Source organism: Perkinsus marinus (genome assembly GCF_000006405.1).
Source record: "Perkinsus marinus ATCC 50983 genomic scaffold scf_1104296934586, whole genome shotgun sequence".
Taxonomy (NCBI): Eukaryota; Perkinsozoa; order Perkinsida; family Perkinsidae; genus Perkinsus; species Perkinsus marinus.
In genome coordinates this window covers 95,566-122,799 of record NW_003214716.1, presented here as the reverse complement: position 1 = coordinate 122,799, position 27,234 = coordinate 95,566, and the positions used below count along the sequence as shown (strand labels likewise).

General features: G+C 40.1%; 3 protein-coding genes across 3 annotated transcripts in view; 1 reads left to right on the top strand and 2 right to left on the bottom strand.

Annotated features, from left to right (window-relative positions):
• Positions 1-201: 201 nt before the first annotated feature.
• Pmar_PMAR019328 (DNA-directed RNA polymerase II 16 kDa polypeptide, putative) lies at positions 202-1,937 on the bottom strand. The gene is made up of 5 exons (XM_002784805.1): positions 1,683-1,937; positions 1,241-1,377; positions 499-607; positions 371-450; positions 202-324 (listed from the first exon to the last, which is right to left on the bottom strand). The coding sequence occupies exons 1-5, from the start codon at positions 1,722-1,724 to the stop codon at positions 231-233; spliced, it is 462 nt and encodes a 153-aa protein (XP_002784851.1). The 5' UTR covers positions 1,725-1,937; the 3' UTR covers positions 202-230.
• Positions 1,938-4,995: 3,058 nt separating this feature from the next.
• Pmar_PMAR019327 (hypothetical protein) lies at positions 4,996-26,297 on the top strand. The gene is made up of 47 exons (XM_002784804.1): positions 4,996-5,137; positions 5,234-5,313; positions 5,642-5,749; positions 5,798-5,901; positions 6,343-6,458; positions 6,503-6,542; positions 6,588-6,710; positions 7,107-7,187; positions 7,375-7,459; positions 7,506-7,620; positions 8,253-8,371; positions 8,421-8,524; positions 8,570-8,719; positions 8,901-9,041; positions 9,085-9,144; positions 9,293-9,376; positions 9,693-9,824; positions 10,122-10,213; positions 10,261-10,324; positions 10,763-10,891; positions 11,346-11,504; positions 11,728-11,774; positions 13,178-13,341; positions 13,741-13,783; positions 13,826-13,924; positions 14,583-14,623; positions 14,672-14,728; positions 15,330-15,382; positions 16,231-16,321; positions 16,367-16,480; positions 16,803-16,874; positions 17,321-17,434; positions 17,628-17,708; positions 18,480-18,622; positions 18,678-18,762; positions 19,261-19,319; positions 20,844-21,002; positions 21,052-21,153; positions 22,400-22,504; positions 23,011-23,259; positions 23,894-23,981; positions 24,173-24,303; positions 25,030-25,069; positions 25,114-25,159; positions 25,574-25,657; positions 26,033-26,096; positions 26,140-26,297. The coding sequence occupies exons 1-47, from the start codon at positions 5,007-5,009 to the stop codon at positions 26,284-26,286; spliced, it is 4,695 nt and encodes a 1,564-aa protein (XP_002784850.1). The 5' UTR covers positions 4,996-5,006; the 3' UTR covers positions 26,287-26,297.
• Positions 26,298-26,811: 514 nt separating this feature from the next.
• The window catches only part of Pmar_PMAR019325 (conserved hypothetical protein), a gene marked incomplete at both ends in the record, with an annotated part of 1,842 nt that continues 1,419 nt past the window's right edge, over positions 26,812-27,234 (bottom strand). The window contains one exon of the mRNA XM_002784803.1: positions 26,812-27,179. Within this exon, the coding sequence (XP_002784849.1) occupies positions 26,812-27,179 (368 nt within the window). The remainder of the gene's footprint in view (positions 27,180-27,234) is intronic.

Here is a 27,234-nt window from a genome sequence, read left to right as displayed (position 1 = left end):
GCACGAGAGAGGGTTGAAAATGTTAATAAATTTAACACCGGAAAGCCTTCTTCCTGAGCCTAAATTTCCCTGAGATATATGGGCTAGTAGACGACTCTGGTGATATTGTCCGCTATCTCGTCCGTGTTCACGTCTAATAAGAATATACATCCGTTTCGTATCTTTTCACCGACACTATAGTCAACACAGACCGCCGCTCATCAAGTGAAAGTTGGATGATCTATAATGTCTCATATCAATTCGTCTTGACCGTCCTCTTCCAGACCCATACCGCCACCAAAACTCTTGTAAGTAGTTATGTCAGCGAGCAGCTGATCGAGATCACTGAAAAGTAACATCATTATCATTAGCAATAAAATGAGTAACTCACTTGTCACTATATCGTGACATACTCGGTATCAACGATTTCGCCACACTCGCGTTTTCTGGCAGTAACGACACCAACTGCGCCTGAAAGAGAAATAGTAATCAACACCAGAGAGAGGAAGCAGCACTGACCATCTCGAAGCTGTGCAACTTGCCTCCCTGAGCCGCAGTAGGTGGCTCCCAGTCCTCGAGTGCTGCACGCAGCTCCGTCAAGGCTTCAGGGTCTGTAATTTTGGAAAACCTGACAACAAAAAACCGGATGAACAGAATAGGACAATTTCTGTTAGAAGAGTGTGTGTGTGCTGGGTTCAGCGGATTTTGAGAATGAGTATTTAGAATGTTGTAGTCACTCGAAGACACAAGAGATTGTCCTCCATAGTTGTCTTATAATTGTGATGTAGCTGTGTATCTAGCGTCAAGCTAGTACGTTAGTCTGTTACGATCGAACTTCCATAGACCTTTTTAAGCTGTTATTAATCTTACGTTCTACGTGAGATCAGACGGTGTTCCGTTGACTCAAAGGATATTGGAAAACCGTCATATGTGTCAAAAACCACCGACATTTCCACCAAACCAGAGCATTAACTTTGGACTTTTTGAGTGCGTTTTTTTAAAAAATCGCAGAAAAATTGTAGGGAATCGTATTAATCACCACATATGTAGTTGAGCATGTCTCATTGGAATGTCATCAAAACGACAACTGTCTCCATTGGAGTTTCACGAGCGGCCGTGATATGAAAAACTTATTTCACGACTACTGCGAATATCGCGTTTTCCACAGAGTTTCACGACGCCACTCCACGTAAAGCGGGTAGTTGTGAAACTCCATTTAACTCTGCTGTAACAGAACGACTGAAAACGACTTACTCCTTACCTGAGTGCATGCTTATAACTCTGCTCTAGGCATTGTGTCTTAGCACTAGTACGACCCGACTCAACCAAACGGGCGTAAGGCTGTCGTAGAAGCTGTTCTACCTCACATATATTCAGACACTGCGCTTTCTGCCATACCTGAACACAGTCAACACTAGAGTAGTTCCTATGGGCATGCCAATTCAACGTATTCTACTGCTACTGACCATCTCTAGTATAACACGCACAGTGGTAAAGTGGGCGTAGCTCATAACCTACCCGCAGAAACTTTCACATACACAATAACTCTGTTGAGAATACACTGAAGTTTCGCCCTTTTCACGTCGTAATACTCCGTAAAAAACGTGATATTCGCGGTGGTATGCAGTAGTGGTGAAATATGTTTTTTCATGTCACCGCTCAAGAAACTCCATCGAAATTTCTGCGACTCCAACACCGCTTACCGGATCGAAATTAAGCTCCGCGGAATCCTGATGATCCTCCATTTATACTCAGGCAACTACTTCTACCTACGACATTCATCCCACGGGAAACTCAACAAAAAACTATCGGAATCGGATAGATTGATAAAAAGTGTGACAAAATATGTACATGGTCAACCACATGTGTTGGTGATAACAATATGAAAAAAATTCTGAGGAAATCTTCCCATCAGTTTGTGAACATACTACTTGAGTTCGCATGTGAATTTTACAGTTAGTGAGGAAATTCTTTGACTCAGCTGAGGACAGCGAACATATATTCCAACACTGGAAATAGAAAAATAAAAACCATCTAGACCGACAGTCGCAATCTGCGACAACAAAAGTAAATACAGGGTGCACAACTGAATTAGAATTTTCCACTGAGGAGTGTCTCATTAGAAACATCTTGGAGAGCACTTCTAAAATCCCACTACTTAGTACAGTGTGTTCGATTTTGACAGCGAAAAGTTCATATCTCTTCGAATACGCAAACAAACCTTATTAAGGCTTATTAGATGTAAAACTAAATAAATAGCTGATAGCTCTCTATCGATCACCGTTTCACTTGTAGGGGGCGTGGGAGTGATAGCGCCACCGCATGCTGTCCCGATTTGATAGTCCCAGTTGACTTCTTTCCATAATTGGTATATCTATTATTACTAATTCATATCATCGCGTATTCTCATCAAGTAAACCATACAATATTAAATCACATATTGTGGTTTGTCAATTCCCTATAGCGACGCTTTACCAGGAAGCACTTTTTTCGCACAGATTTTGAGTAAATTTCGGTATGTCAACTGCACATAGCTCAGCAGAGGCAAATCATATTTTACAATTCAAAAATACCATTTAAAAGTGCTCTCCCAGATCTTCCTATTGAGCCCTTTTCACTAGAAAATTCCGTGAGTTGCATTCTACAGATAATACCCGATTTCATTTACGGGCTTTAACCTCTGCGAGAGACTCCAGTGAGAGTAGTAGCTACTTTTACTAAGCAAACATATTATAAATAACAGACTAGTGAAGCGTCGGAAATGCACGCTGTTAGATGTGATTAAGATTGGCAAAAAATACACAAGGTCACGCGAACGGCGTCGGTGTCATCATATCAAACGATGATAATCATTTTAATGTATATGATGGAGTTTCTTCACCCTAGTGATATGGAAAGTATAGTTCACGACTACTGCATATCACCGCGTTGAATATCGCGTTTTTCACCGAGTTTTACGACGCCACTTCACGTAAAACGGGTAGTTGTGAAACTCCAATGCTAACAATCTCTTGAAGAAAATTAGATCACCAATATTACCACGTTTATATCCGCAGCTTCGCTCCGCTCAACAATGGTGTTATTTTCCACGGAACATACTACCGGTGAGTTACTGTACTCTGATAATAAAAAAGTAAATCTTCATATTCCGACGATTTCACTGCGACACGAAATTATCATATCGAACATCTCAGCTACGTCAGCTGAGCTCAGGAGACTTCCACTGCGAAGATTCGCGAAAACATCGGCGAAAAAAATCGCAAAATTATCAAAAAATATACTCAAAAATGTGCATATTTTCCAAAACCCGATAAAATTCCTATGATAATTTCATAAAATCTACAGAAAAAAGTAAATCCCATCGCGAAACGAAATATTGTGTTTTCGGCGGAGTGAACGCAGTGTTGGAATATATATTCACTCTCCTCAGCTGAGCAGCTCAGCATTTCTCTCACTAGTTATACGAATTCTAGTACAGAAACCAAATAAAGAATTTTCTCAAAATTTTTTTTTCATATTGCTGTCACCGACACAAGTAATTGTGAATATTACTTTTGCTAACTGGCGAGGTTGGAAGTTAATCCTAATTTAAGAAACCTGTTAGATATTCGCTCAGCCGCAGTATGTGTGCAATATTCTCATATTTTGTCGTTGTTAACCGAGATGGTTTTCCGAAAAATTACCAAGTTTTTATATAGAATTTGTTGAATCATCATCATGTTGGTGAGATACGAAGCTGACTACTTGACGAGTCCTCTGTATTGCATCTGTCAACGACCACATCAGGTCACCGAGTGAGCATTTTGTTGTATAGTAACTTTCCTCGAGTTGGCGGCTCATTATAGATTGCTTCTGATAGTATATCGATTTAACCCTCTCCTCCTCCTCTGGGAAGCAGTAGACCTGGCGACGCTTACCTCTGCAGCCGTTATAGTAGGCTCGCCTACTGGTTTTACATGTCGTATTATCATTAACCATTACCTGTATCGAGGCTATAGATTCCAATAGGGAATATATGATTACTCTGAATTCCCCTAGGAGAATTTTTATGATCGTCTGCTCACATTCCTTATAACATGAAACGGCTTTGGTAGTGGATAACGAAAGCAAGATAATACATATACTCTTTAGATCCAACGACAAGTGCATCGCGCTATGCTCTCTATTGGAGAGCCAATGGTTGTTAATAATATGGTAATCGATCACTCGAGAAAATAACGGTGCTAAAACCGAGATCATCATGTATATATACACCCCTCCACATATTCTTAGCATATCCGGTTTTTCGACTCGTGCACAGCCACCACAACGAGTATCATCTAGCGGCTCAGGGAGGTATGTACTTATGCTTTACCTGATATGACCTCCAAGTTTCAGGGCCTAACTCTTCGTAGTTAGTGAGAAGTCGACGGCCGGTAAAACCTTTTCTCCACATATTCTTAGCATACACGTGTTAAAATTGCGCCTCAAAATACCAACTTTTACTCGGGGAGTATATCTATAACTCCGCTCCTGATCTAATGCTATACATCAACAGCAAGAGGATCGTTCATAATGGTATCCCTCCATGTTTCACTCTCATATTTGGACGCATCTAGCCAAAACTGAGCAGGGCAGCTAATGAGTACCAGCACGCGCCGTAACGAGGTGTAAAACCCGCCATGCAGGAGCCGTCGGAGGTCAAGACGCACTAGCAGGCTTGTGCTTCCAAATATGAAATATATATTAGTTAGAGCGGTTCAGATATGTAGATAACTACTGTAGTCATATATACACTATAATTTCTATAATTACTATTATTTTTATATTTAAAATATAATTTTATTATTAAACATATATATTAAATAGCTTAGTGCAGACTTATATTATTATTGCAGACAGCTAGAGCCATGTACCCGGGCGCGCGCTACTGTCTACGACAAGGACATGATGAGCTTAAGTAAGCATCCTTAGTGATAGTAGTTGGGGATACTCCTCAGGAAGCCGTACTAGTGTTATCGATACTCATTCGTTGATAGTTGTTGTTGATGTCCTATTCTCTGTGTTCTAAGGGATCGCCTTCATCATCGTTGTTGTTGTCGCATCTACTCAGTCGATCAGTGTCAACTGCATCTATCCGACCAGCTACTTTCCATAAAGCTCAACGAAACTCCTTCAGGTGAGGTATCGGGATCACTGTATGAAAACCTGACTAAAATTTCCAAGTCGTAATTGAATTCTGAAAAAAAACTACATTTTTTCCTCGTTTTTTCAGAGTGCTGAACTCCCCTAGTAGAATGTTCAGCAGCAGCTGCGAAGCCTCGCCTTATGGTGGTGCTAAGGCGGCGTCTAAGGGTAATAACAATAACTCGATTTCGAAGTCGTTGGTCGTATTATGGTCAACTGCTTTTATAGGAAAATGTTGTTCGACATTATTATTACGTGATTTTGTCATTGGAGGAATATATGTTTGCTTCCCTCAGCTGAGCTTAGAGGAGTTTCCAGAGTTGAATATAGATGTAGGGGAATCAATGAGAATTTTTTTGCGAAATTTTTTCATATTGTCACCAACACATGCAGTTGATTATCTGAATATTCTCCCTAAAAACTAAAAGCTGATATATTTTTCCGATTTTTTGTCATACCATAAATTTCTCGAATTTTCGATTCACCCATCGTTCAGCGCCGCACACGAAAGCTCCTAAGAAGATCACTTTAACGCAGATCAAGAAGCTTCATCGAGAAGGTGATAAAATAACTATGATGACGTGTTACGATGCTATGACCGCTGGTAGTATTAACACCAGAAGGTCCCTGGTTCGATTCCATCACCGTGTAGGTATAGCTGAGGAATGCGGCGTTGATCTCCTCCTGGTGGGAGACTCGGTCGCCAATGTCGTTCATGGTTTTGACTCGACTGTGCCGATTTCTATGGATGCTATGGTAATGGAGTTACACAACTACCCGTTTTACGTGAAGTGTCGGCGTAAAACTCGGTGATATGCAGTAGTCGTGAAATATATTTTTCACTAGTGTTTTTAACGAATACAACTCCATTAATACATATATTCGTTAGTATTATAGTTAGGCTCAGCTAAAAGCAGGGGTCCATGTAGCGTTGATAGATAGCGTCCCCTCTGGATTTGATAACAATGGAGTTTCACCCGTTTTTCGCGAAGTGAAATGTAAAGTGTGTTTCTCATTTCATGGGTGAAACTATAATGAGGAAAATGTTACTAATGTGATGACATTCATATATGGGAAACTGATTGAAGAATTTGGAAAATGTAAAATGAGTTTCTCCGGGGCACAGTGTAGGTTTGTGGACGATTTTCTGAGTGTAATTTATTCCGATAGGGAAAAATTGGGAAAATTTTTTTTCAGGTTTTACACACCCAGGCTGTTCGTCGCGGTTTGGTCCATAATCGTCCGATGATAATCGGGGATATGCCCTTTGGATCCTTCCTAACGGTAGAAGATGGCGTCAGAAATGGAGCTAGGTAATCGTTCACGGATACGGAATAAATTACACAATCGTTGGTAGATTTATCAAGGAAGCTGGAGCGGATATTGTTAAGTTGGAGGTATAGTTTTTTTTCGTTTTTTACTTGTGGAAAATTTTATGTTAGTGTCCATCGAGCTCAGCAGAATTTTCCACGGAATTGATACGGCGCATGACTGCTGCTGGCATTGGTGTTGTTGGGCATATTGGTTTGACCCCGCAGAGTTACGTTCAGATGGGAGGGTATCGAGTAATACGGGGCGGTCTTATATGTTTGAGCCGTTCCGGATTAGGGTATATAAAATTTTAATATTATCACCAACACATGTAGTTGACTTTCTCACAAATTGTTTTGTAAGTAATTTCGAAATTCAGAAATATGAGTGTTGTCGTATTGACGCCGCTAAGCCAGTGTGTGAAAATTCGCGCATGCTCGACGACGTGCGTTTGTGATAATATGAAAATCTCGAGGAAATTTCTGGAAATTTTTTTTTCGAAAAAATCATTTCCGAAAAATTTCCACATAATTTTCATAGACGTATATTTTCCCACACTGCTGAGTTATTATGTCCAGATGGGAGGGTAATAACTTTTGTGCAGGGGAAGGTATCGGATTCGAATCCCGGCACGTGCATTTTTTAATCAGATACAGGGGAAGGCTGCCTCAGCAGCGTGCCACTTGATCGACTTTGCTAAGCAGTTGGAAGCCGCGGGATGTGTCATGTTAGTACGTAGTAGTAGTAGTAGTAGTAGTAGTAGTAATGGAGTCTCACAACTGCCCGTTTTACATGAAGTGGCGTCGTGAAACTCGGTGAAAAACGCGATATTCGCGGTGATATGCAGTAGTCGTGAAATATGTCTTTCATATCAGTAGGGTGAAGAAACTCCATAATTCCATCACCTATTCGCGACAGGTACTAGAGTGTGTACCAGGTGAAGTTGGGAAGCTCATCACAGAAGCTATAAATATCCCTACGATAGGCATTGGCTCTGGTCCTGGTAGGCAACTTGCAATCTTGCATTTCCTCAACGCTGATGGTTTTAGATACTTCGGGACAAGTTCTGGTGGTACACGATTTGCTAGGCTTGACACCGAAAGCGCCGAAATTGGCAAAGGCGTTTGTCAATACTCGTGAGCTTATGAATATTGGAGTTAGCAGGTAGTAGGGGGAAAATTAGGTGGGGTTTACGTCAGCAGTGTGGAAAAGAATTTTTCTGAAAATTTTATATTTTCTCGGAAAATATGTACATGGTCAACTACATGTGTTGATGATGACAATATATAGTAGTAAAATGCATACACTGGTGGTGTAGTAATAATAGTGTTAAAAAAGTATTGTGAGTAATGTTTCGATTTAGTTGTTCATATATGCATTACAAGAAGAGTGTGAATTTCGCGTTAATGTACTCGGTGGGTTTGGTTGGCATTAGCCTACATGAAAATACTATTGGAGAAATTCAGTTTGTTATGATCCAATTTCATGTAGGGATTGGTTCTGGTAGTACTTGGAATTTTATGTAGTTTATTAGTGTATTATAGTATGTATGATATGATGGAGTTTCACATCCCGTTATACGTGAAGTGGCGTCGTAAAACTCTGTGAGAAACGCGATATTCGCGGTGATATGCAGTAGTCGTGGAATATATTTTTTTCATATCACTAGGGTGAAACTCCAATGGTGTTTAGTGAGTGGCATGAGTTCAGCCATTCGAACGAGTTGTTGGTATTGTGATGTCAATGGATGAGCCTATATTAGAATCACAGTAGTCTGTGAGTAGTTGTGGTGGTAGATACGTAGACGAGGTTAAGTCGGGTAGTTTCCCTGGCCCTCACACGTACTCACAGATGAAGCCGATAGAGTACGACACGCTGTTGGCTGAGCTTGGTCATTCGGTCAGTGAGGCCGCGGGTAAATTCACTTTGCAGTGGGGTTTGGTTTTCATGAGTTATAGTCTTAGGTGTTACTGCGCCGCCGGTTGTGATGCCGTCGAATCCTACTAGAGTGGCGGTGGTTGGTGGAGGAGCGATGGGGACTTTCTTTGCTCAAGCGTTGTCTAAGAAAGTGACACTCCCGGGGATCGAACTCGTGCGGGAAAGGTGTCTGTAGGTTCCCGATGTTGTGCTCATGACGAGTCCCCACTCACATGCAGCGGCGATGATGAGCTCGGGTTTGGATTGTGTGGACAGTGAGGGCAGGATGTTACCAGCTCTGGAGGGAACACAACCGAACACTGTGGGATTCCGAGTTGTTCATAATGTAAGTCTAGGGGCCTTTTGGGTTTGATAACAATGGAGGAAATGTTACTAACGTGATGACATTTATATATTGGAAATTGGAAAATTCAAAAAGAGTTTCTCCCGGGAACATTATAGGTTCCTGGATGATCACCTGTGTATGAGTAGAGATTATGTATCACATCAGGATTGCTCAATTTCAGGCTGAAGATTGCCTAGGTGCATTCGGTGGTACTACACCGGAGCTTGTGGTGGTAGCCTCCAAGGCATGGCAGTTGGAAGATCCAGATGTCGTTAAGAAACATCTTTCTGGTTTGCTCAGTGATGGAGCGCCTGTGCTTAGCGTAGGGTTGCCTTTCTTAGGCCGACTGAATGTAGTTGTTTTAGATTCAAAACGGCATTGGAGCTGTTGATGCGTTATCGGTCGTGAGCAAAAATATCTTCCAGGTGAGTGACGTATCTTACCGTTTCAAAGTGAGAGGAAAAGATACTCATAATCGATCAATTCGCCCAGGAAGATATCGGATGGTCATTGAACTTCAGATATCATTGGGCTTGTTGTTTTTCAGATTTTACTTTAACAATCTTGTTTCAGGCGGTTACTAACATTGGTTGCAACCTACCCCGTCCTGGCGTGTTGGAGGTCAACGTCTTACCTGGCACTGAGGCGTGGATGAAGGTGGGTTGGTCTCTGGTGGTACTACAGCGTCACATTGATCGGCTGTGAAATGAATATCTCCTGTGCTGAATTAACGGCTGGGCATAAGCGTATTTGAGAGTGCGAGAAGGTGTTTCTGATGAGCTAGAAGTTGCTGGGAAATTTTAATTGAATTATACAACTTACACACAACATCATCCAAGTTGGATTTGCTCTGGAAGTGCTGAAGTTGATTATAAGTAGTGGTAAAATCAATCAGATGAGTTTTCGAGGGATCAGATAGGCTACTGTGATGATCGTCCTCTACCGTATGAGTGGCGTTTATGGTTTATGTTAGCTTATCCCCCCGAAGAGTGTCTCGGAGCACGCAGAAGACAATCTCCCTCGATTACTATCGGCGTGTTTCAAGGACGCCCAGGTTCCCTGCAATGTGTCAGATGCTGTTGATGATGATGAAGCTCAGCAGATGGTAGGTCTATAACGAACTAGAGACTGGGGTATTATGTCTTCTTGATGAAGGGGTGGAGCTCGCTTAGTCCGCATCTACTGATCGGATCAATGGTTTCGATATATTTTCATTGGTAGAAAATTTTGCCGTAAAAAGTCTTCGATTTCTGCGGAATTTTCGGCATATAAAGGAGTCGTTTGATCTCTTTGGTCGCCTCCTACGTTTCGTAGTTGAGCCAGGATTATTCTGCACGCATGCACAACTCGAAAGTGTCTGTTGTAGTTTGCTCGCTCTGCAATGATTTCGTTGTATTATCAGGTTTGGGACAAACTAATAGTAAATGTCGCTATCAACCCGGTGAGTGCCATTTTTGGCGTCCTGAACGGCGAAATTTTGGACAATTCTCAACTGTAAGTGTTTTTGGGGAGGGAATTTTGGTAACTATTTTTGATGGTAGATTTTCCCTAGCATCTGCGGCTGCACACGAGGCCTATAATGTTGCCCGAGTGATGGGTGTTAAGGTGAGGAAAATTCGTCTGGTTTTCTTTCGGAGTTTGTTTACTAGGCCTTCGTGAGGAAGGGGCGGAGCTCACTTAGTCCTCGTCTATTGATGCAATCAATGAATTTGATATAGGTCCCCGGTTCGATTCCCGGATTGGACGTTTTTCTGTCATTTTCGTCGAGATGTTCGCATATAGAGAAGTCATTTGATCCATGTGGTGGCCTTCAACGCTTCGTAGTTAAGCCAGAATAATTCTGCACGCACGCACAACTTGAAAGTGCCTGTTGTTGCGGTATATGCTCCGCAACTATATCATTATTCGAGTTTGCACACGTAGGGTAGAAGTGTACAAAAACCAGTAAGAATCTCCATATTTTAGTTAATCATATTCAGGGTATTTTTCGTATGATTTTTCCTCGCTGGTTTTCGTCCTTCGCTGTGATATGGTGTGCTTTAGGTACCATTGGAGTACTCGGATGCTCTGTGGACGGACACTGCCCGATGCACCAGCTCTAACGTTAGCTCGATGCTAAGGGATGTTAGACTTGGACGCCCGACTGAGATCAATTTTATCAATGGTCAAGTTGTAAGTGCCTTTTCTGCTGGGATCTCTCGTCGTTTAGTGGTGGAATCGTCGTAGTAGGTGAATATAAAATCCATGGTTGCTCAGCTGAGTTTGTGAGTTTGTGAGTTTGTGAATTTGTATACGGGGTTGAAATGTACACGAAATACGAATTTCATAGCGGGGGTTTCGATTCTTGTTCACGCGTGTTTCTTTTTGTGTAGTTTTCTACTCTGGTTGTTATATGCGGAGTAGAAGTTGTAACATGAAGTATAACGAAGTTACATCATGGAAATTCCCACTGGAATTCGCGCAGAGCTCCTCGGAGATTTTGATTTTTTTCTTTACTATTTAAATTCTTTGATATCAATGGTCTATTTTGATGTTATGTTTTTTTATATTTTTCTACGTTGGTCATTGTATGTAGTTCGTAGAAAAATCTGAAAAATGTCTGCCTGAATAAATGATGTTCAATCAGGTGCGCTTCGGGTCGTTAGTTGGTGTACCAACTCCTGTGAATACTGCGCTTGTTACTATGCTTGCTAACATGCGATCTGATGCTCATACGATGGCTGTGAAGACTTCCTTAGTGGAGAAAGTTGTTGGAGAGGGAAAGCATGTGAAGCAAGCTAAAACGGTGAGTTTGAAGTGCACTGTGGATGAGGGACGTTTTTGGTGTTCAGAAGGGTACTCAGTAAAGGAGTGTTATATTTTTCCACTGGCGTTAAAAGATTAGTTCGTTTGTACAGTCTTGACGTATTTTTGCCTTACGTCATCATATTCTCGACAGTTGCCCGACTGCACTGTGTTGTGTTTAGTGTGTTACAGAGGTCAACTGGGTATGGGATGTGTAATGGTAGCGTCACTGGAGGTTCTTCCGACGGAGTAGATCAACCGGACAGATTGTGTAAAATGAAGGTTCATTCGTAACTAACGATTCGGATGGTCGGGATGCTCTGCTAGCAATGAAGCCGTCGGAGGTGCGGAACACTTCAACAGAAGTTTGTCCATCGATCGCGCTGCTGTCAAGTCTTCAATGACAATATGATTTGGGTTTGTAACAGGTTAATAAAGGACATGGGTTACTTGGCGATTTCCTCTATACTAGTGGAGTTTCTTCACCCTAGTGATATGAAAAGCACATTATACTACTACTGCATATCACCATGAAAATCGCGTTCTTCAGCGAGTTTTACGCCACTTCACGTAAAACGGGTAGTTGTGATAAAATTCCGGGGTTGTTGTTAGCGGAGTGGTATTATCATTTTTGCACCATGCAGAAGGAATTAATACCATAAGGTTCGCATTCGAAGAGTGCGAGAAAACTTATTTTTTGAAAATAGAGCCGCTCTTGTTATTGAACATTGGAGTTTCACCCGTGATATGAAAAACTCTAGTGAAAAACATTTTTTACAATTCACTTTAGGGAGAAAAATTGTGTTGGCGGCCGCGAAGACATACACGTTTTGAATTTATATGGAGTATTATGCCACTTCACGTTAAACGGATGAAACTCCAATATAATCGTTCTGCGAGAGTTTATATGAAAATTTCGAGTTGATGTGAGCAGTATCTGAGGAGGTTGTTCTTCAAGTTGTGCAGTCTGATTCTGCATCGCCTACCTCGCCCTGTTGAACTACTGCTGCTGTTGCATAGAACGTGTACTACGCGTTATTCACTGCTCACATGCGTTTTTTTCGCGAAGTTAAATGTGTTTCTCACTAGTGATTTCCGTATCACGAGTGAAACTCCAATGATTTCTCCTAGAGATGGCGTGATCGATTCAATACCGCATTTGAAGCAAGAAACTCCAGCATGGGAAGTAGCAGAGGAAGCAGGCTGTTTAGCTGAAAACGAAATAATAAGTAATTAGTATTGCAGTTTCACAACTACCCATTTTACGCGAAGTGGCGTAAAACTCGGTGAAAACGCGATATTCGCACTATTCAGTAGTCGTGAAATATGTTTTTCACTAGTGTTTTTTGCCATATCACTAGGGTGGAGAAACTCCAGTATACACATTGCTGGATTTGGAATATATGTTCGCTTTCCTCAGTTGAAGATCTCGGGAGTTTCCACGCTCATTCGAGAAATTCGTGTGAAAGTGTGCATAAACCAATAAGAAATTCCCAAAATTTCCTCCCAGAATTTTCGTTTTCTCACCAACACACGTAGTTGACCATGTTCATATTTTCCCACGCTGTTGATATACGTTAGGACTTGAATATTGTGAAAATCGCTTATTAATAAAAGTGTAATACAGAATTTTCATATTGTCACCAACACATGTGCATATTTTCCCGCGCTTAGATGGTTGCGATTAGGAACGACTCAAGCTGTTATGGTGGTCAACACGGGAAGTAAAATGAGAGGAAATAGGAAATATCTGAACACTATAGAGAAAATTCAATTACAACAATGGAGCCATGTAAAGCAAGGCGTGCACAAGCTATTTCAAGAACAGGGAAATCGAGGTAGTTATTGTATAATATGTCGCATATCACCAATAAGAATTCCTCAAGATTGTCATCATGTGCAGAATTTCCAATACTGTATCTCATCACAATTGTGTGGGAAATTATGCGCATTGGTGAGAGCAATTAAGTTGTAGAAAATAACATTGATTTTTGCGCGTTTCTTGTATGGAGTTTCTTGACCCGTGATATGGAAAACATCTTTTACATTTCACTTACTCCCGAAAAACGCATGTGAGCAGGGAATAACGCGTAAAACACGTGGTATGTGTTTCACGTGAAATGGGGTGATTTGTCCGGTGTAATTCGCCAACTATTTTCAATTCCCTTCATATCGTGTTTCTCGCCACTTCGCGTAAAACGGGTCGTGCAACTCCAGTATAAATCGATCAATGGTAGATACAACTCCAATGGCGTCGCTTCTCAAGAGCTTACAGATGCTGTAAGTCTTTGGTTGCCATCTTCACCCGCAAGCACAATTCAGATATTACCGATTGTTCCGTTTTGAGCCTGGCAGTGTATGGAATCGTTTTGAAAATGCTCCCATGCCAGCTCAACTGTGTAGGGTGTGTCCGGATCCAACGTAAGGAGGTGATGGAAGGTTGATTTTAGTATTATATAATGGAGTTCTAAGGGCGGCCCTAGTGATATGAAAAATATATTTCCCGACTACTGCATATCACCGCGAATATCGCGTTTTTCACGGAGTATTCCGACGCCACTTCACGTAAAACGGGTAGTTGTGAAACTCCAAATATATTCCTTTCACTTTATTTAATGGATTGTAGTTGGAATAGTTTTACGTGAAGTGATGTAATACTCCATGTTAAAAACGCGATATGAAGTGGCGAATTGAAAACACTTCGCGAATCACCCCGTATCACATGAAAAACACATACCACGTGTTTTACGCGTTATTCACTGCTCACATGCGTTTTTCGCGAAATAAAATGTGAAATTTGTTGCTCATCTCACGGATGGACAACATTCCGGTATTTTATTTGATATATATTAATCAGAGTGATATGTTATTTATCCACTTCAATGCGATAATGTTCAATCGAGATTCACATACGAATTCGGGTAAAAGTGTACAGAAACCAACAAAAATTTCCTCGAGATGCTCATCTTGTCATAAACGCATGTAGTTGACCATGTGCGCATTTTCCCCAATATATTGTGATATTTTTGAGTGGGAAAATTATTCAAAATTGTTTTGAGTTTATATAGTTTCTTTTTAGACCGGATCATCTCAGAAGAGTTTGTCATACTGCCCGAAGAAGTGAGTTAAACGAATGCGCGAGTATTCGAAAATCGATCATCACCTCAGGCACGACCGAAAGAATTGTTTTCCATTACCTCAGTTATCAATCTGGCACTGTTACATGTACGGACCTGTTTTGTACCTTATCACTGGGGCACGTTTTGAATCTTTATCTACACGTGCTTTTTGACAGAAGTATCGTTTTGGGGATGATTTTCGCGTGATAAATATTACATATAATATGTGTATCACAGTTACTTCCTTATTTATTATACTGGCATATGAACTCGTATCGAACGTATATAAATGTTTACGGATTCAGTATTGCACAATGTGAACTCTTATAACGCGTGATACGCGCAATATTTTCACGTTTAAAAAACATATCACGTGTTTTACGGCTTATTAATCGCTCACGTACGCTTTTCGCGAGATGAAAGAATATGTTTCTCACTAGTGTTTTTCATATCACTGTTTTTAAAAAGACTAGCTATTATATTAAAGTTTTGGGTAATAAGTTAAAATCAGTCGGTAAAAGATTGAAAAAAGGTAATTTCACTTTTTTCAAAAAAAGTGGTTAAATTATTAAAAATTCTGGGGAAATGTTAAATTGACCTGGAAATGCCTCCTAGTCTGGGAGGCACTTTGATAGTCCTCGGGCGAAGGGACGATCAGATGATGATTGTGACATTAGTTGATAACAGCAGACCTTACTTGTTTTCAGATCCTTCGTCCTCTGGTATGGTTCACGGTCATTCCTTGCCAATGTATAATCAAGTGAGTTCTATTTGTGGTTTTCTATTATCTGAGTTATGACTGCAATATAGACATTGTCAACTATGTGGGTTGATGACAATATGAAAATTGTGAGGAAATTCTTATCGATTCTACGCGAATTTTTCATGTGAATGCATATAATCAGTATAGAAACTCCTAGACTTGGTTGAGCAAAGCGAATTGTAATGTCCCGCCAACACTGCCAATATGAAGTGTTTTAGTTTATTTTCTCCGAGTATAAATACGAATCGTTCTCAATGTATTGAGTTCCCGATGAGAAGTATATCATCTCGTTGACTTGCAGCGAAATTTTTAGGATTTGATATTAATGTTGCTCAAAATAAATTTTCCACGGGCTTCGCAATTTTCCGTTGAGACTCTTGCATTCTCCCGAATAGGAAATATATACGTAATTTTTTCTCCATACCGTTTCTAGTAATTAGAATAGAATCTTATTTTCGACAAAAAGGGAGAAATAATCAGAAAAAATGGGAAATATTATAAGAAAAAAAGAAAAAAACGATTACCTCAATTTTTCCTACCATTCGCTTTGGTCATCCATATATCGTGTTTACTAATTCTGCTATAAATTCTTTTGCTGAATTCTCATGGTCTTGTTCCCGTCAGTGTACACCCTTTTTTGTTCCCTAGCGGAACGCAGTGTTGGAGGAATATATGTTCGTTTCCCTCATCAGCTGAGCTCAGGAGTTAACATATGAATTCGAGTAGAAGTGTAATACAAAAACCAATAAGAGTTTCCTCAGAGATTTCACATTGTCACCGACACACGTTAATATTTTCCAGCCTCGAATTTGAATACTTATTCATCATTTTCTATTTTTTTTCAGGCACTGGACGAATGCTCTCCAATAAACATTCATAAACTCATCGGTTGGCTCGGCAAACCGGCTGTTTACATTTTCGACTGTGATCGCGCTGGTAAGCGAAATTAAATTGGTCGAAATTTTACTGAAATTTTTTCAGGTTCTTACATTGATGCGTTTCATGAGGTTGGCTTGTTTTACTCGAATGCCGTGGAAAAAAGCGAAATTTTCATATTGGCTAGTTGTGGTCGAGATGAAACGAATCCCCATCTCGGTAACAGTTACGGTATAGGGTTGTTTTATGCAGTTATGGTCAACTACATGTGTTGGGAAAAATTCTCATGGTTTTTTTGGTAAAAATCTACCCAAATTTCTATGTAAACTTTTATGAAAGCGAATATATATTCCTCCAACACTGAGATTTTTGAATTTCGAAATGAATTCCCTGAAACATGCACATAGTCAACTACATGTGTTGGTGATGACAATATGAAAATTCTGTATTACACTTCTACCCGAATTCATATGTAAATTCCTGAGCTTAGCTGATGAGGAAGGCGAAGATATATTCCTACTCCGTAGTTGTTTGTTGTCAGGGTCGAAGCTCCCGTCCCAAATACTCACAGCGTGTTTGACGGCGCCATTGAAAACAGCATTACAATTCTTATGTAGGGGTCATTATTTCATTATGTGGCAGATAAGAAAACAAATATAATGGAGTTTCACCCTAGTGATATGAAAAACACTAGTGAAAAACATATTTCGCGACTACTGCATAGCGCGAATATCGCGTTCTCCACCGAGTTTTACGCCACTTCACGTAAAACGGGTAGTTGTGAAACTCCAATGAGTATAAATGTGCATCTATACTATTATATCGTACTTTGACAATGGGATGTTATCTTTTTTTAGTAGGTTTGTCTAGTAGTACTCCGTTCTTTAGATATTTAAATACTCCATATATTACTAGCGTTCCACAGCCCGTTTTACGCGAAGTGGCGTAAAACTCGGTGATATTCGCGGTGATATGCAGTAGTCGTGAAATATATTTTTCACTACTGTTTTTCATATCACTAGAGTGAAGGAACTCCATTATATTTCTCATCTTTCGTAGGCTCGGGATTCTACGGTCCTCTCTCGAAGTGTCTGCTAGGCTTCGACCAAGATAATGACAGTGTCAAATTGGAGGCTATTCTCAGCAAACTTGGGGAGTTCACCATCGGAGAGGGTTCGTGCTGAAGTGCTCTGTTGTGGTAACAGATGTTATTTTAGATGGAAATGAAGTGGAGAATTCGAGTGAATTCAGACAGCTGAATTCTGTATTTACCAGTATTATGAACTCCATAGCGTGGAGCTCCCTTCCTGCTGGTGGTTTGCGAAAATTTGAAAATTTTTCGGGTATATTTTTGTATTTTTTTCAGATACATATGAGATTTTATTTCGAAAAGATGTCGTTCTGGCTTCACTGTTTCGCAACTATTTGTTAGCTCAAAGACTTATTTGTGAGTATTCGTCTTAGAGGGCTTTTGATATGGAGAAATGGAAATTGTATTTTTTGTATTGATCGTTGGTTCGATCCCCGGGACGGGCATTCTTCGAGCAATGTTTGCTAAAAAAATACAGGATATAGAAAAAAATATATAATGGAGTTTCACAACCCATTTTGCATGAAATGGTATGTTAGTGAAAAACGCAATGTTCGCGGTGATATGCAATAGTCGTGAAATAGATTTTTTACTAGTGTTTTTCATATCACTAGGGTCAAGAAACTCCAATATATCGCAAAAAAATCGTGAAAATATCATAAATTTTCAATACAGAGTTTCCTCAAAAGCAATTTCGTACTTTTTCGCAGAATGCATGAACTGCACTCTTCCGAATGGTATGTGTTTGGAGAGCTCAACTGGTGTAGTTGTAGGGAAATCGTTGAACGAAATAACGCAGAGAGAACGCGCGCATTTTTTTATACACAATAAAATTTCCACGGTGATGTGAGAAACTTTAGTGAAAAAAATATCTCATATTTCACACGTTTTACGTGAAGCGGTGTAATACTCCATGTGTTAAACGCGATATGAAGTGGCGAATTGAAAACACTTTACGAATCACCCCGTATCACATGAAAAACACATACCGCGTGTTACTCATTGCTCACATGCGTTTTTCGCGAGTAAGTAAAATGTGAAATTTGTTTTTCATATCACGGGTGAAACTCTGGTTCGCAAAAAAAGTGGAATTTTCCAAACGCCAGACGAATGCCATTTTGTCCTCAGCTCTGGTCGGTCTAACGAGCGTATCAATGCCCGAGTTGCCCGACTGTAGTCATCACTCCTTATGGGAAACGTGGGAACTCGTGATGGAAGCCTCAGTACTGCGTGTAGTGCAAGGCGAGCGAAATAGCCTGCTGACTTCACAGGTGGGGCGCGCGAGATTTTTTCGAATCCGTTGTTGATTCGACGAATTATCGGCAGATACGGGGAACTGATCCTGTGAGAGAGTTCTTTAGAGACCAGCTGAGAGCGTTTAGTGTTTGGTTGCGGAGAAAACACAATTCAGGTGGGAATACGCACATGGTCAACTACATGTGTTGGTGATGACGATATGAAAATTCTTATTGGTTTTTGTACACGAAATTGAGGAATGAGTAAAGCGAAGATATATTCCTCCAACACTGAGAATCTGAGTTCCGAAATTAGTTTGGTGGAAAGTATAGGAGGAAAGAATGCGCATGGTCAACTACATGTGTTGGTGATGACAATATTAAAATTATTGTTGGTTTTTGTAATACACTTCTACCCGAGTTCGTATATAAACTCTTCTGAGCTCAGCTAATGAGGAAAGCGATTACATATATTCCTACTCCAATATTGGAGTTTCAGACGTGATATAAGAACACTAGTGATAAAACATTTCACGACTACTGCATATCACCGCGAATATCGCGTTTTTCACGGAGTTTTGCGACGCCACTTGACGTAAAACGGGTAGTTGTGAAACTCCATTGAGTACTGATTTCCGCATAGTTGAGATTAGTTTGTGCATTGTTGTTGTTAGTGGAGGGAATCGATACGGAAAACTGCAGAATTCCGCGAGAACTTCCGATTTTACTACAGGTGAGTCGAAATTTTCGGGAAATTTGTTTCAGGGAGTGTAATAAATCATGTTTACGTGTGGAATACGCATTTGCAATTTCAATGGTCTCGGAATTATCATGTTTAAAAATGGTAGTGTTATTAGTGTTATTGTTGGTGGTGTAATACAATCTTCCAGTGTGGGGAAAAATGCAAGTGTTGGTGACAAAATGGGATTTTTTCGGAAATTTTTGTTGGCTTTTGTACCACTTCTACTCGAATTCGTATTTAAACTTTCGAGCTCAGCTGATGAGGAAAGCGAACATATATTCCTACTACTCCAACAACATTGAAGCTCAGAAGGAGTTCACTGAGCAGTGTGGGAGAAAATATCCACATAGTCAAGTACATGTGTTGGTGATGACAATATAAAAATTCTTGTTGATTTCTCTACACTTCTACCACAATTCGTTGTAATCTCGTATGAGGCGAACATATATTCCTTCAACACTGGAGTTTCTTCACCCTAGTGATATGAAGAACACTAGTGAAAAATATATTTCACCACACTATCACCGCGTTGAATATCGCGTTTTTCACCGAGTTTTACGACGCCACTTCTCGTAAAACGGGTAGTTGTGAAAATCTATTGTATTAGTGTCGATATTAGCATGCTTCACATCAGAGCATATTTGAGAGGCTTAAAATAAAAGTGAATATGTGTGAGTTAAGTTAAAACGCCGACAACACGGCGTAGTTACATCGGATGTGTTCCCCACGGGAAAATTACAGTATGTAAAACGCGCAATTTTTGCCCGATAAATTTCCTATCAACTTCGTCAAGTCTTGAGCTTCTTTCTTCACCATAGATTTTGGAAGTATCTCATTTATTGGAGTTTCATTTGTTTTACATGAAGTAGCGTAAAAGTTTTCATTGTAGGATGATCGCTGTTTTATCACAGGTGTTATCACATTCAGTGAATAGAATTGCTGGTTTACGATTACTAGCCATATATTGTGATTTGGGAAAGTAAGAATGTTGTCGTTGTTGTTGTTGTTGTTGTTGTTGTTGTTGTTGTTGTTGTTGTTGTATATGTTGTTGTTGTTGTTGTATATGTTGTTGTTGTTGTTGTTGTTGTTGTTGTATATGTTGTTGTTGTTGTTGTTGTTGTTGTTGATGTTGTTGTTGTTGTTGATGTTGTTATTGTTGTTGATGTTGTTGTTGTATATGTTGATGTTGTTGTTGTTGTTGTTGTTGTTGTTGTATATGTTGTTGTTATTGGATTTTCCCTACAATATACCATCACTGCAATTCAGATCTGAAATTCGATTATGTCTCAAAGCAGGATTACTACCGTACCTTCAGAAACTCCTACCAAAGAGTTCTTCAGCTGAGGTGAGCTATGATGATGATTCTAGTTTTACCCGTGATATGAAAAACATATTTCACGATTCACTTCACGAAAAAACACGTCTTGAATTTACATGAAGTATTAAAACGCCACTTCACGTTGAACGGGTGAAACTCTAATGTGATAATAGTCGACGTTTTATTTTTTCTTGCAGGTATCAGGGTTGGTCCTTTTTTTGTGGAGTAAAGTTGCCGCATTGGAAGCATATGAACGAGTTGAGAATCAACCGGTATCAAAACGCACTGCAAAATTTTTGTCAAATTCTGAGTATAAATATATTCTTCGATTGGCCTCTTCTGAAACGATAGATTCGGTGAGTATTGAAATATTTGGAATTTTTTGGAAAAAAATTTTTTTGTTAGGAATACAGGGCGCTTGGTTGCATTACGATGGGTATATTATACCAGTCAGTTCTACAAGCGAAAATTAGCGGTTATACTGACACGCGAGCAGTGGATAAATTGGTGAGAAAAGTGGGGAAAAATATGTATATGGTGCAAAAAATTTTGGGAAACTTCTGAAAAATTTGGTGAATTTTTCCTGAGCTCAGCTGAGAAAAGCGAGAATATGTTCGTCACTGATATTTTGGAAGCTAGTTTTCTTAACATCTCAAATGGACTTGTGCCAGTGTGGGCGAAAATATGCACGTGAGAGTTTCTTGACCCTAGTGATATTAAAAACACTAGTGAAAAATATATTTCACGACTACTCCATATCACCGCGAATATCACCGAGTTTTACGCCACTTCACGTAAAACGGGTGAAACTCCATTGTTAGCTGCATAGTTGATGACATTATGAAAATTTGTGAGGAAATATTGGGAAATTCTAGGAAACTTTCGTTTTTTTGAGCTCAGCTGAGAAGAGTGAATATACATTCCTCCAAAACTGAGCTTCAGCATTAGTTTATAAAGAGTTGGGAGAAATATGCACATGGTCAACTACATGTGTTGGTGAGAATATGGAAATTGTAGCTGGTTTTTGAAAATTAGTGAGGAAACTCCTGAGCTCAGCTGAGAAGAGCGAATATATATTCCTCCAAAACTGGATGTCAGAGTTTGCTAGTTGCTTAACAGAATTTGAGAAGATATGCACATGGTCAACTACATGGTTGAACGATGAGAAAATTGTGGTAAATTATAGATTTTTCACTGTATAGTGTGGAAACTTCTGAGTTCGGCAGTGTTGGAGTAGTAGGAATATATGTTCGCTTTCCTCGTCAGTTGAGCTCAGAAGAGTTTACATATGAATTCGGGTAGAAGTGTAAAAATTTCCTTCAGAATTTTCATATTTTTCCCAAAAGGAAATTTAATATATAACTTTCTTTCTGCTCAGTATCGATGTTTGATTTCACCATCTTGTGTACGGCTAAGATGGGCAGCCCTCTTAGCATTAGCATCGTTGTTTTCACCACCGATGGAAGTGGAACTCAGTGAGATGATCGAAAACAGACTGGTAAGGCTGCGGCCGGGGCTGTTGCAAAAAGCGCGCGCCCAAGTAATCGATTTGTATTTGATGCTATTTGCAAGGCAGTGAGGTATTGGAGTTTCATCCGCGATATCCTTTTCACATTTCGTTTCGAAAATGAATTACGCGTAAAACACGTGGTATGGTTTTTCAGTGTTTTCAATTCGCCACTTCATATCGCGTTTTTCAAATGGAGTATTACACCACTCTACGTAAAACGTGTAAAACTCTTCAATGTGTTAGATAACGGAGTTTACGCGATTGCCTGGTTTAGCTGATGCCATTTGCCGGAGTACCGAATCGAGTCATGGGAAAGTTCGGGAGGCTGCGTTAATGCTAGTTGGTTCGGTGAGTTGAAATGTGAATTAATTTATTTATTTTAATACCATAATTTTCCGAAATTTAATGGAGTTTCACAACCTTTTTCACGTGAAGTGGCGTAAAACTCCGTGAAAACGCGATACTCGCCCTATGTAGTAGTCGTGAGATATTTTTTCACTAGTGTTTTTTCATATCACTAGGGTGAAACTCCATTGTAATGGTTTTTTTGCGGAAATAATTTCCTCGATATCGCATTCAAATATTTTTTGTAGTGAAATTTTGAAATTTTCTCCTTGACAGTAATTTTTCTAATGCGGTTAACAGTTTTTCAGATTGACCACTTATTCTCTGCAGTTCTCATAGATCGTAGTTTTGCTTTGTTACTACGCTAGAAATTCACAACCCGTTTTACGCGAAGTGACGTATTACTCTGCAAAAAGCCCGATATTATTCTCGGTGATATGCAGTAGTCGCGGAATATGTTTTTTTCACTAGTGTTTTTCACATCACGGGTGAAACTAAGTTAACTTTAGTTACTGGCAATTTTCGGCGACAGAGATTATATTACCGAACCTGTGGGGGACTTGCACGATCGAGAAATTAATACAACTTGTGAAAAAAGCAGCACTGAAAATGGCATGACGAAAAAACAGTCGATAGAGCCTACAGCAGTGTCCAGTAGCAGTAGAGCGTCCAGAAGGAATAAAAGACGAGTTAGGACGAGGGGTAGAGGGAATAGGAGGAAGAGAAACGGCGATTTGGTACATGATCTGCAGTCTAAGGTGAGAATCGATCGATCATTATTTTATTATTGGAGTTTCACAACTACTCGTTTTACGTGGAGTGGTGTAATACTCGGTGAAAAACGCGATATTAGCGGTGATATGCAGTAGTCGTGGAATACGTTTTTCACGTCACGGGTGAAACTCCAATGTTTAAAATGTATGAATTGAATTTTTAGGGTATTATGGATATAATGGAGTTTCGTGAGCCGTGATATGAAAAACACTAGTGAAAAATATATTTTACGAATCGTTAATATCGCGGTTTTCACAGAGTATTACGCCACTTGACGTGAAATTGGTGAAACTCCAATGTCTATGATCAATTCAACTGTTTGCACATTATAAATTATTAACCTGCACTTGTGATTTCGAGTATAATGCAGATTGGAGTTCCCCCGTTTTACTACGTGAAGTGGTGTAATACTCCATGTGAAAAACGCGATATGAAGTGGCGAATCGAAAACACTTTGCGAATCACCCCATATCACGCGAAAAACACACATCACGTGTTTTACGCGTTATTCACTCCTCGAGTGAACTGGGAATTTTGGGGTTTCCCATATTACGGGTGAAACTCCATTGTTATAGCTGTAGTCAGAATCGTCATTCAAAGCGAAGCACTTGTTCCCAGGCATCGCAATGTGGGATGATCTTCCAAAATCTGAGTGTTACTCCATACGAATATGAACGTTCTTCGAATACTCGAGGAGCACCGAAAGGTAGGTGGATGCCACCGGAGATGTTGCTAGACTTGAATTCTTACACGCCATGTGTTGGAAACTGATGATAATGAACGTTTTACACTGTAGTTGTACTTTTCTACTAACGGGTTAGTTAATCGGGCGCAATAAAAAAGGCGTATAGTGTACAAGTAACATCATTAGTCGATGCACGTTATTTTTCTTGTTAGAGTATCCGAAAACTGCGACCGAATCTAGTCGTGGCTTTGTATGTCGCCTTGAGGCTAGTGATGGTAGCCATCGATCGGCTCTGTGTCGGCGGTGGTTATTGGATTTACTACAGGAGAAGAGCACATATAGGGTGAGGAATGCCTGATAGAAAGTTTTCGCTGCATATTGTTATTTTATACAATTCTTTTGATGCATTAACCAGACGGTGGAGGACCTGGGAAGGTGTGGCCCTCAGGAGAATACTGTAGGACTCGCATAGTTACCCAATATGCGGGTGTTTGATCGTGAAATTATGCGAATTCTAAAATATATACACTTGTTCCCTTTCGAACTATCAAAATCGAACACACTATACATATTATCTTACTGCTATGTTATTGTATTCATAGTGCTGTTATTTGTATGTCGAAGTATGGTCCCGATGTATTTTTTCTTTGAAAAAAAAGAAAATATTTCAAAAAAAATTTGGGAAATTAATACACTAGGGTTAGTGAAACTTTGGCGGTGAAAGTCCTTGGCATGAGAAAGATAGGGTCGTCAATCTCGCGCGTCAAGTGCGGCAGCGTGAAGCTGACTCAGGCTGAGGATCATCGCTTGACGGCTGCTCGGCCATTTCTTGGCCAACTCGTGAGAATTCCCACTCCTAAACTCCTTCTGGCAAGGTGATAGTATATTGCCATTAAATTTGATAATAAGTATGCAAATTGGGACGGAGAGAGTAGCTCGAGATTATTCATACATACATCACTACTGCGAGTGTCGAGGGATGCGTTCCGGAGGTGCGCATGTGCCTTAGATAAAGCCCTCGATGAGAATAAATTTCGCAGATGATTTATTCGTTTGGTGGTGTTTTCAGGCTTCCGAGTCTACAGGAGCCGTCATGAAACCGAACGAAGGTGTGTCAATACAAAGTGTGTGATGTGCCTTATCTTGGTCTTAGGTCAGCCGACAGTTAGTGACAATGCGAAGATGATGGAAATTACGGAGTAGGTTCGGAGTGCATGAGACGTTTTCATGTGTATGTGATTGTTGTTATTAGTCCAGTCGTGGCTCCTCGAAAGTGATTAAATATTCACGAGTGAAATGAAAAAAAAACTTGACGTATTTTTTGGGGGAAATTTAGCAATGTTTGAACGAGCGTATTCGAGACTGTTTTTGATATTTGCTTGCTTGGCAGCGATACATAGATGATAACAATATGTATACAATTCTAGTAGGATTTCGAATTGCACCGGACAATCTATCGTTTGTGAAAATTTCGAGGGAAATTGGTTTCTGTACACTTCTACCCAAATTTGTATGTGAACTTGTATAATCAGTGAGGAAGGCGAAAATTCACTCCAACACTGGATATTATTGATCATATTGATATATACAAATTAGAGGGCCTGTCTCTTTAGGTTGTCTCCAAAGTTCCTGACTGATACCATAATTGCTGCAGCTGATGACCTCATTCATTCAACTCAACTCAGTCCATACGAATGGTATGTTGTTGAAAGATTAATGGAGTTTCAACTGTGAAAAGACTAGTGGAAAAACATATTTCACTTGGTGAAAAACAATCGTGTTATCGGTCGCGAAGACGTATATGTCTTAAATTTGCATGGAGTATTACGCCACTTCACGTTAAACGGGTGAAACTCCAGTACTGAAATTGAAACATGAAAATAGCAACAATAATGTGACGTATAATAAATACAGGATATAGCCATACTATGAATATCATGTGTAATAATGAATCTAACAGGATTAGTATCTGTGGAGTTCAACCGTCTTGCGTGAAGTGGCGTGATGCTCAGTGAAAAGCTGCTTTGTGAAATATGTATTTCATGTCACGAGTGAAACTCCAGTTCTGGAAGGTACCGCGAATGGCGCGATCCTTTTCGTCCAGTGCCGTCACTAAATTGTGACTATTCCCCTGATGTGAGTCGACAGAAGTTCGGTTGTTAGTATACTTTCACTTTAGAAAGAAGAGCGTCGCCCGGTGGTGTTACTCACAGCTTGGAATTATGAAGAGAACTCGGAGGGTATCAGCGTCTCGTCTGATCGGGATCGTTCTTCAACACCTGTTGGAAGTGACATGCTGAGAGCTAGCAGCCATTTTGGTGGATGATTTGTGTGTATGAGTTCATTCATGGGTTTCAATGAGGCATTTCCTCTACCTGATTTTGTTGTTGTTTTGGTATCAAAAGTCCCGATGTATTAATCAATTTCTGCTGAAAGTAGCATATGGCATATGCGGCAACTGTTTTTAGCCCAGTACCTTTGATAATGAAGAGTTAGCGCAGTGGAAATAACTGGGAACACCGCGAGGAAGGGGACGAATCGTCAGCATACATTCGAGACGGATCGTTTAGTCCTACCAGCCAGCGAATGGCCATCTGCCGATCCATTGGTCGTAGCGCAGAAAGGGAAGGGTCAAGTAAATAGATCAGAAAAATACAACGGAATATGTGTAGGCGCGATCGCCACGGTTCTGTTACTCACAGAATATAGGTGCATCGCTTCGCTCATGTGGAAGACACAGCCATCCAGTGTGAACCGATAACAACACAACCCTTTGCAAATCATGTGAATTCACTACTACGATGAAAGGAGTAGATAAAAGTGATAAGACAATAAAAAAGTAATCAAATGTCTAGTATTCGATCTTGAAAACAGGGCCAGCATCATCACGTTTACTATAACACTCTTCGCACATATAAGCTTTACCTCCGTATTCCTTACCACAAGGAATCTCCATTATAGCTACCTTTTTCTTCAAACACTCAGTGCAAAAACCAACACCAGAGGACTCGAAATGCACAGCAGAGTGATTAGTAGGAGTATAAAACATCGAGGGTTTGGGGATGTTGAGCTCCTCGACCAGCTGAGTCAGAGCTTTCATAACGCTGTCCTCATTAACCGTCTTCATCATAATAATCGTACGGGAAGTGTCTTCACCGAGTAAATTGTCAATGGTCACTACACCGGAATTCTTCTTGGTAGCAGCCAAGTCTAGCAGAGCTGATCTGAGCAAATCAGCAGCTACTATGCGATCTGCGTGAGTACCACCAATACT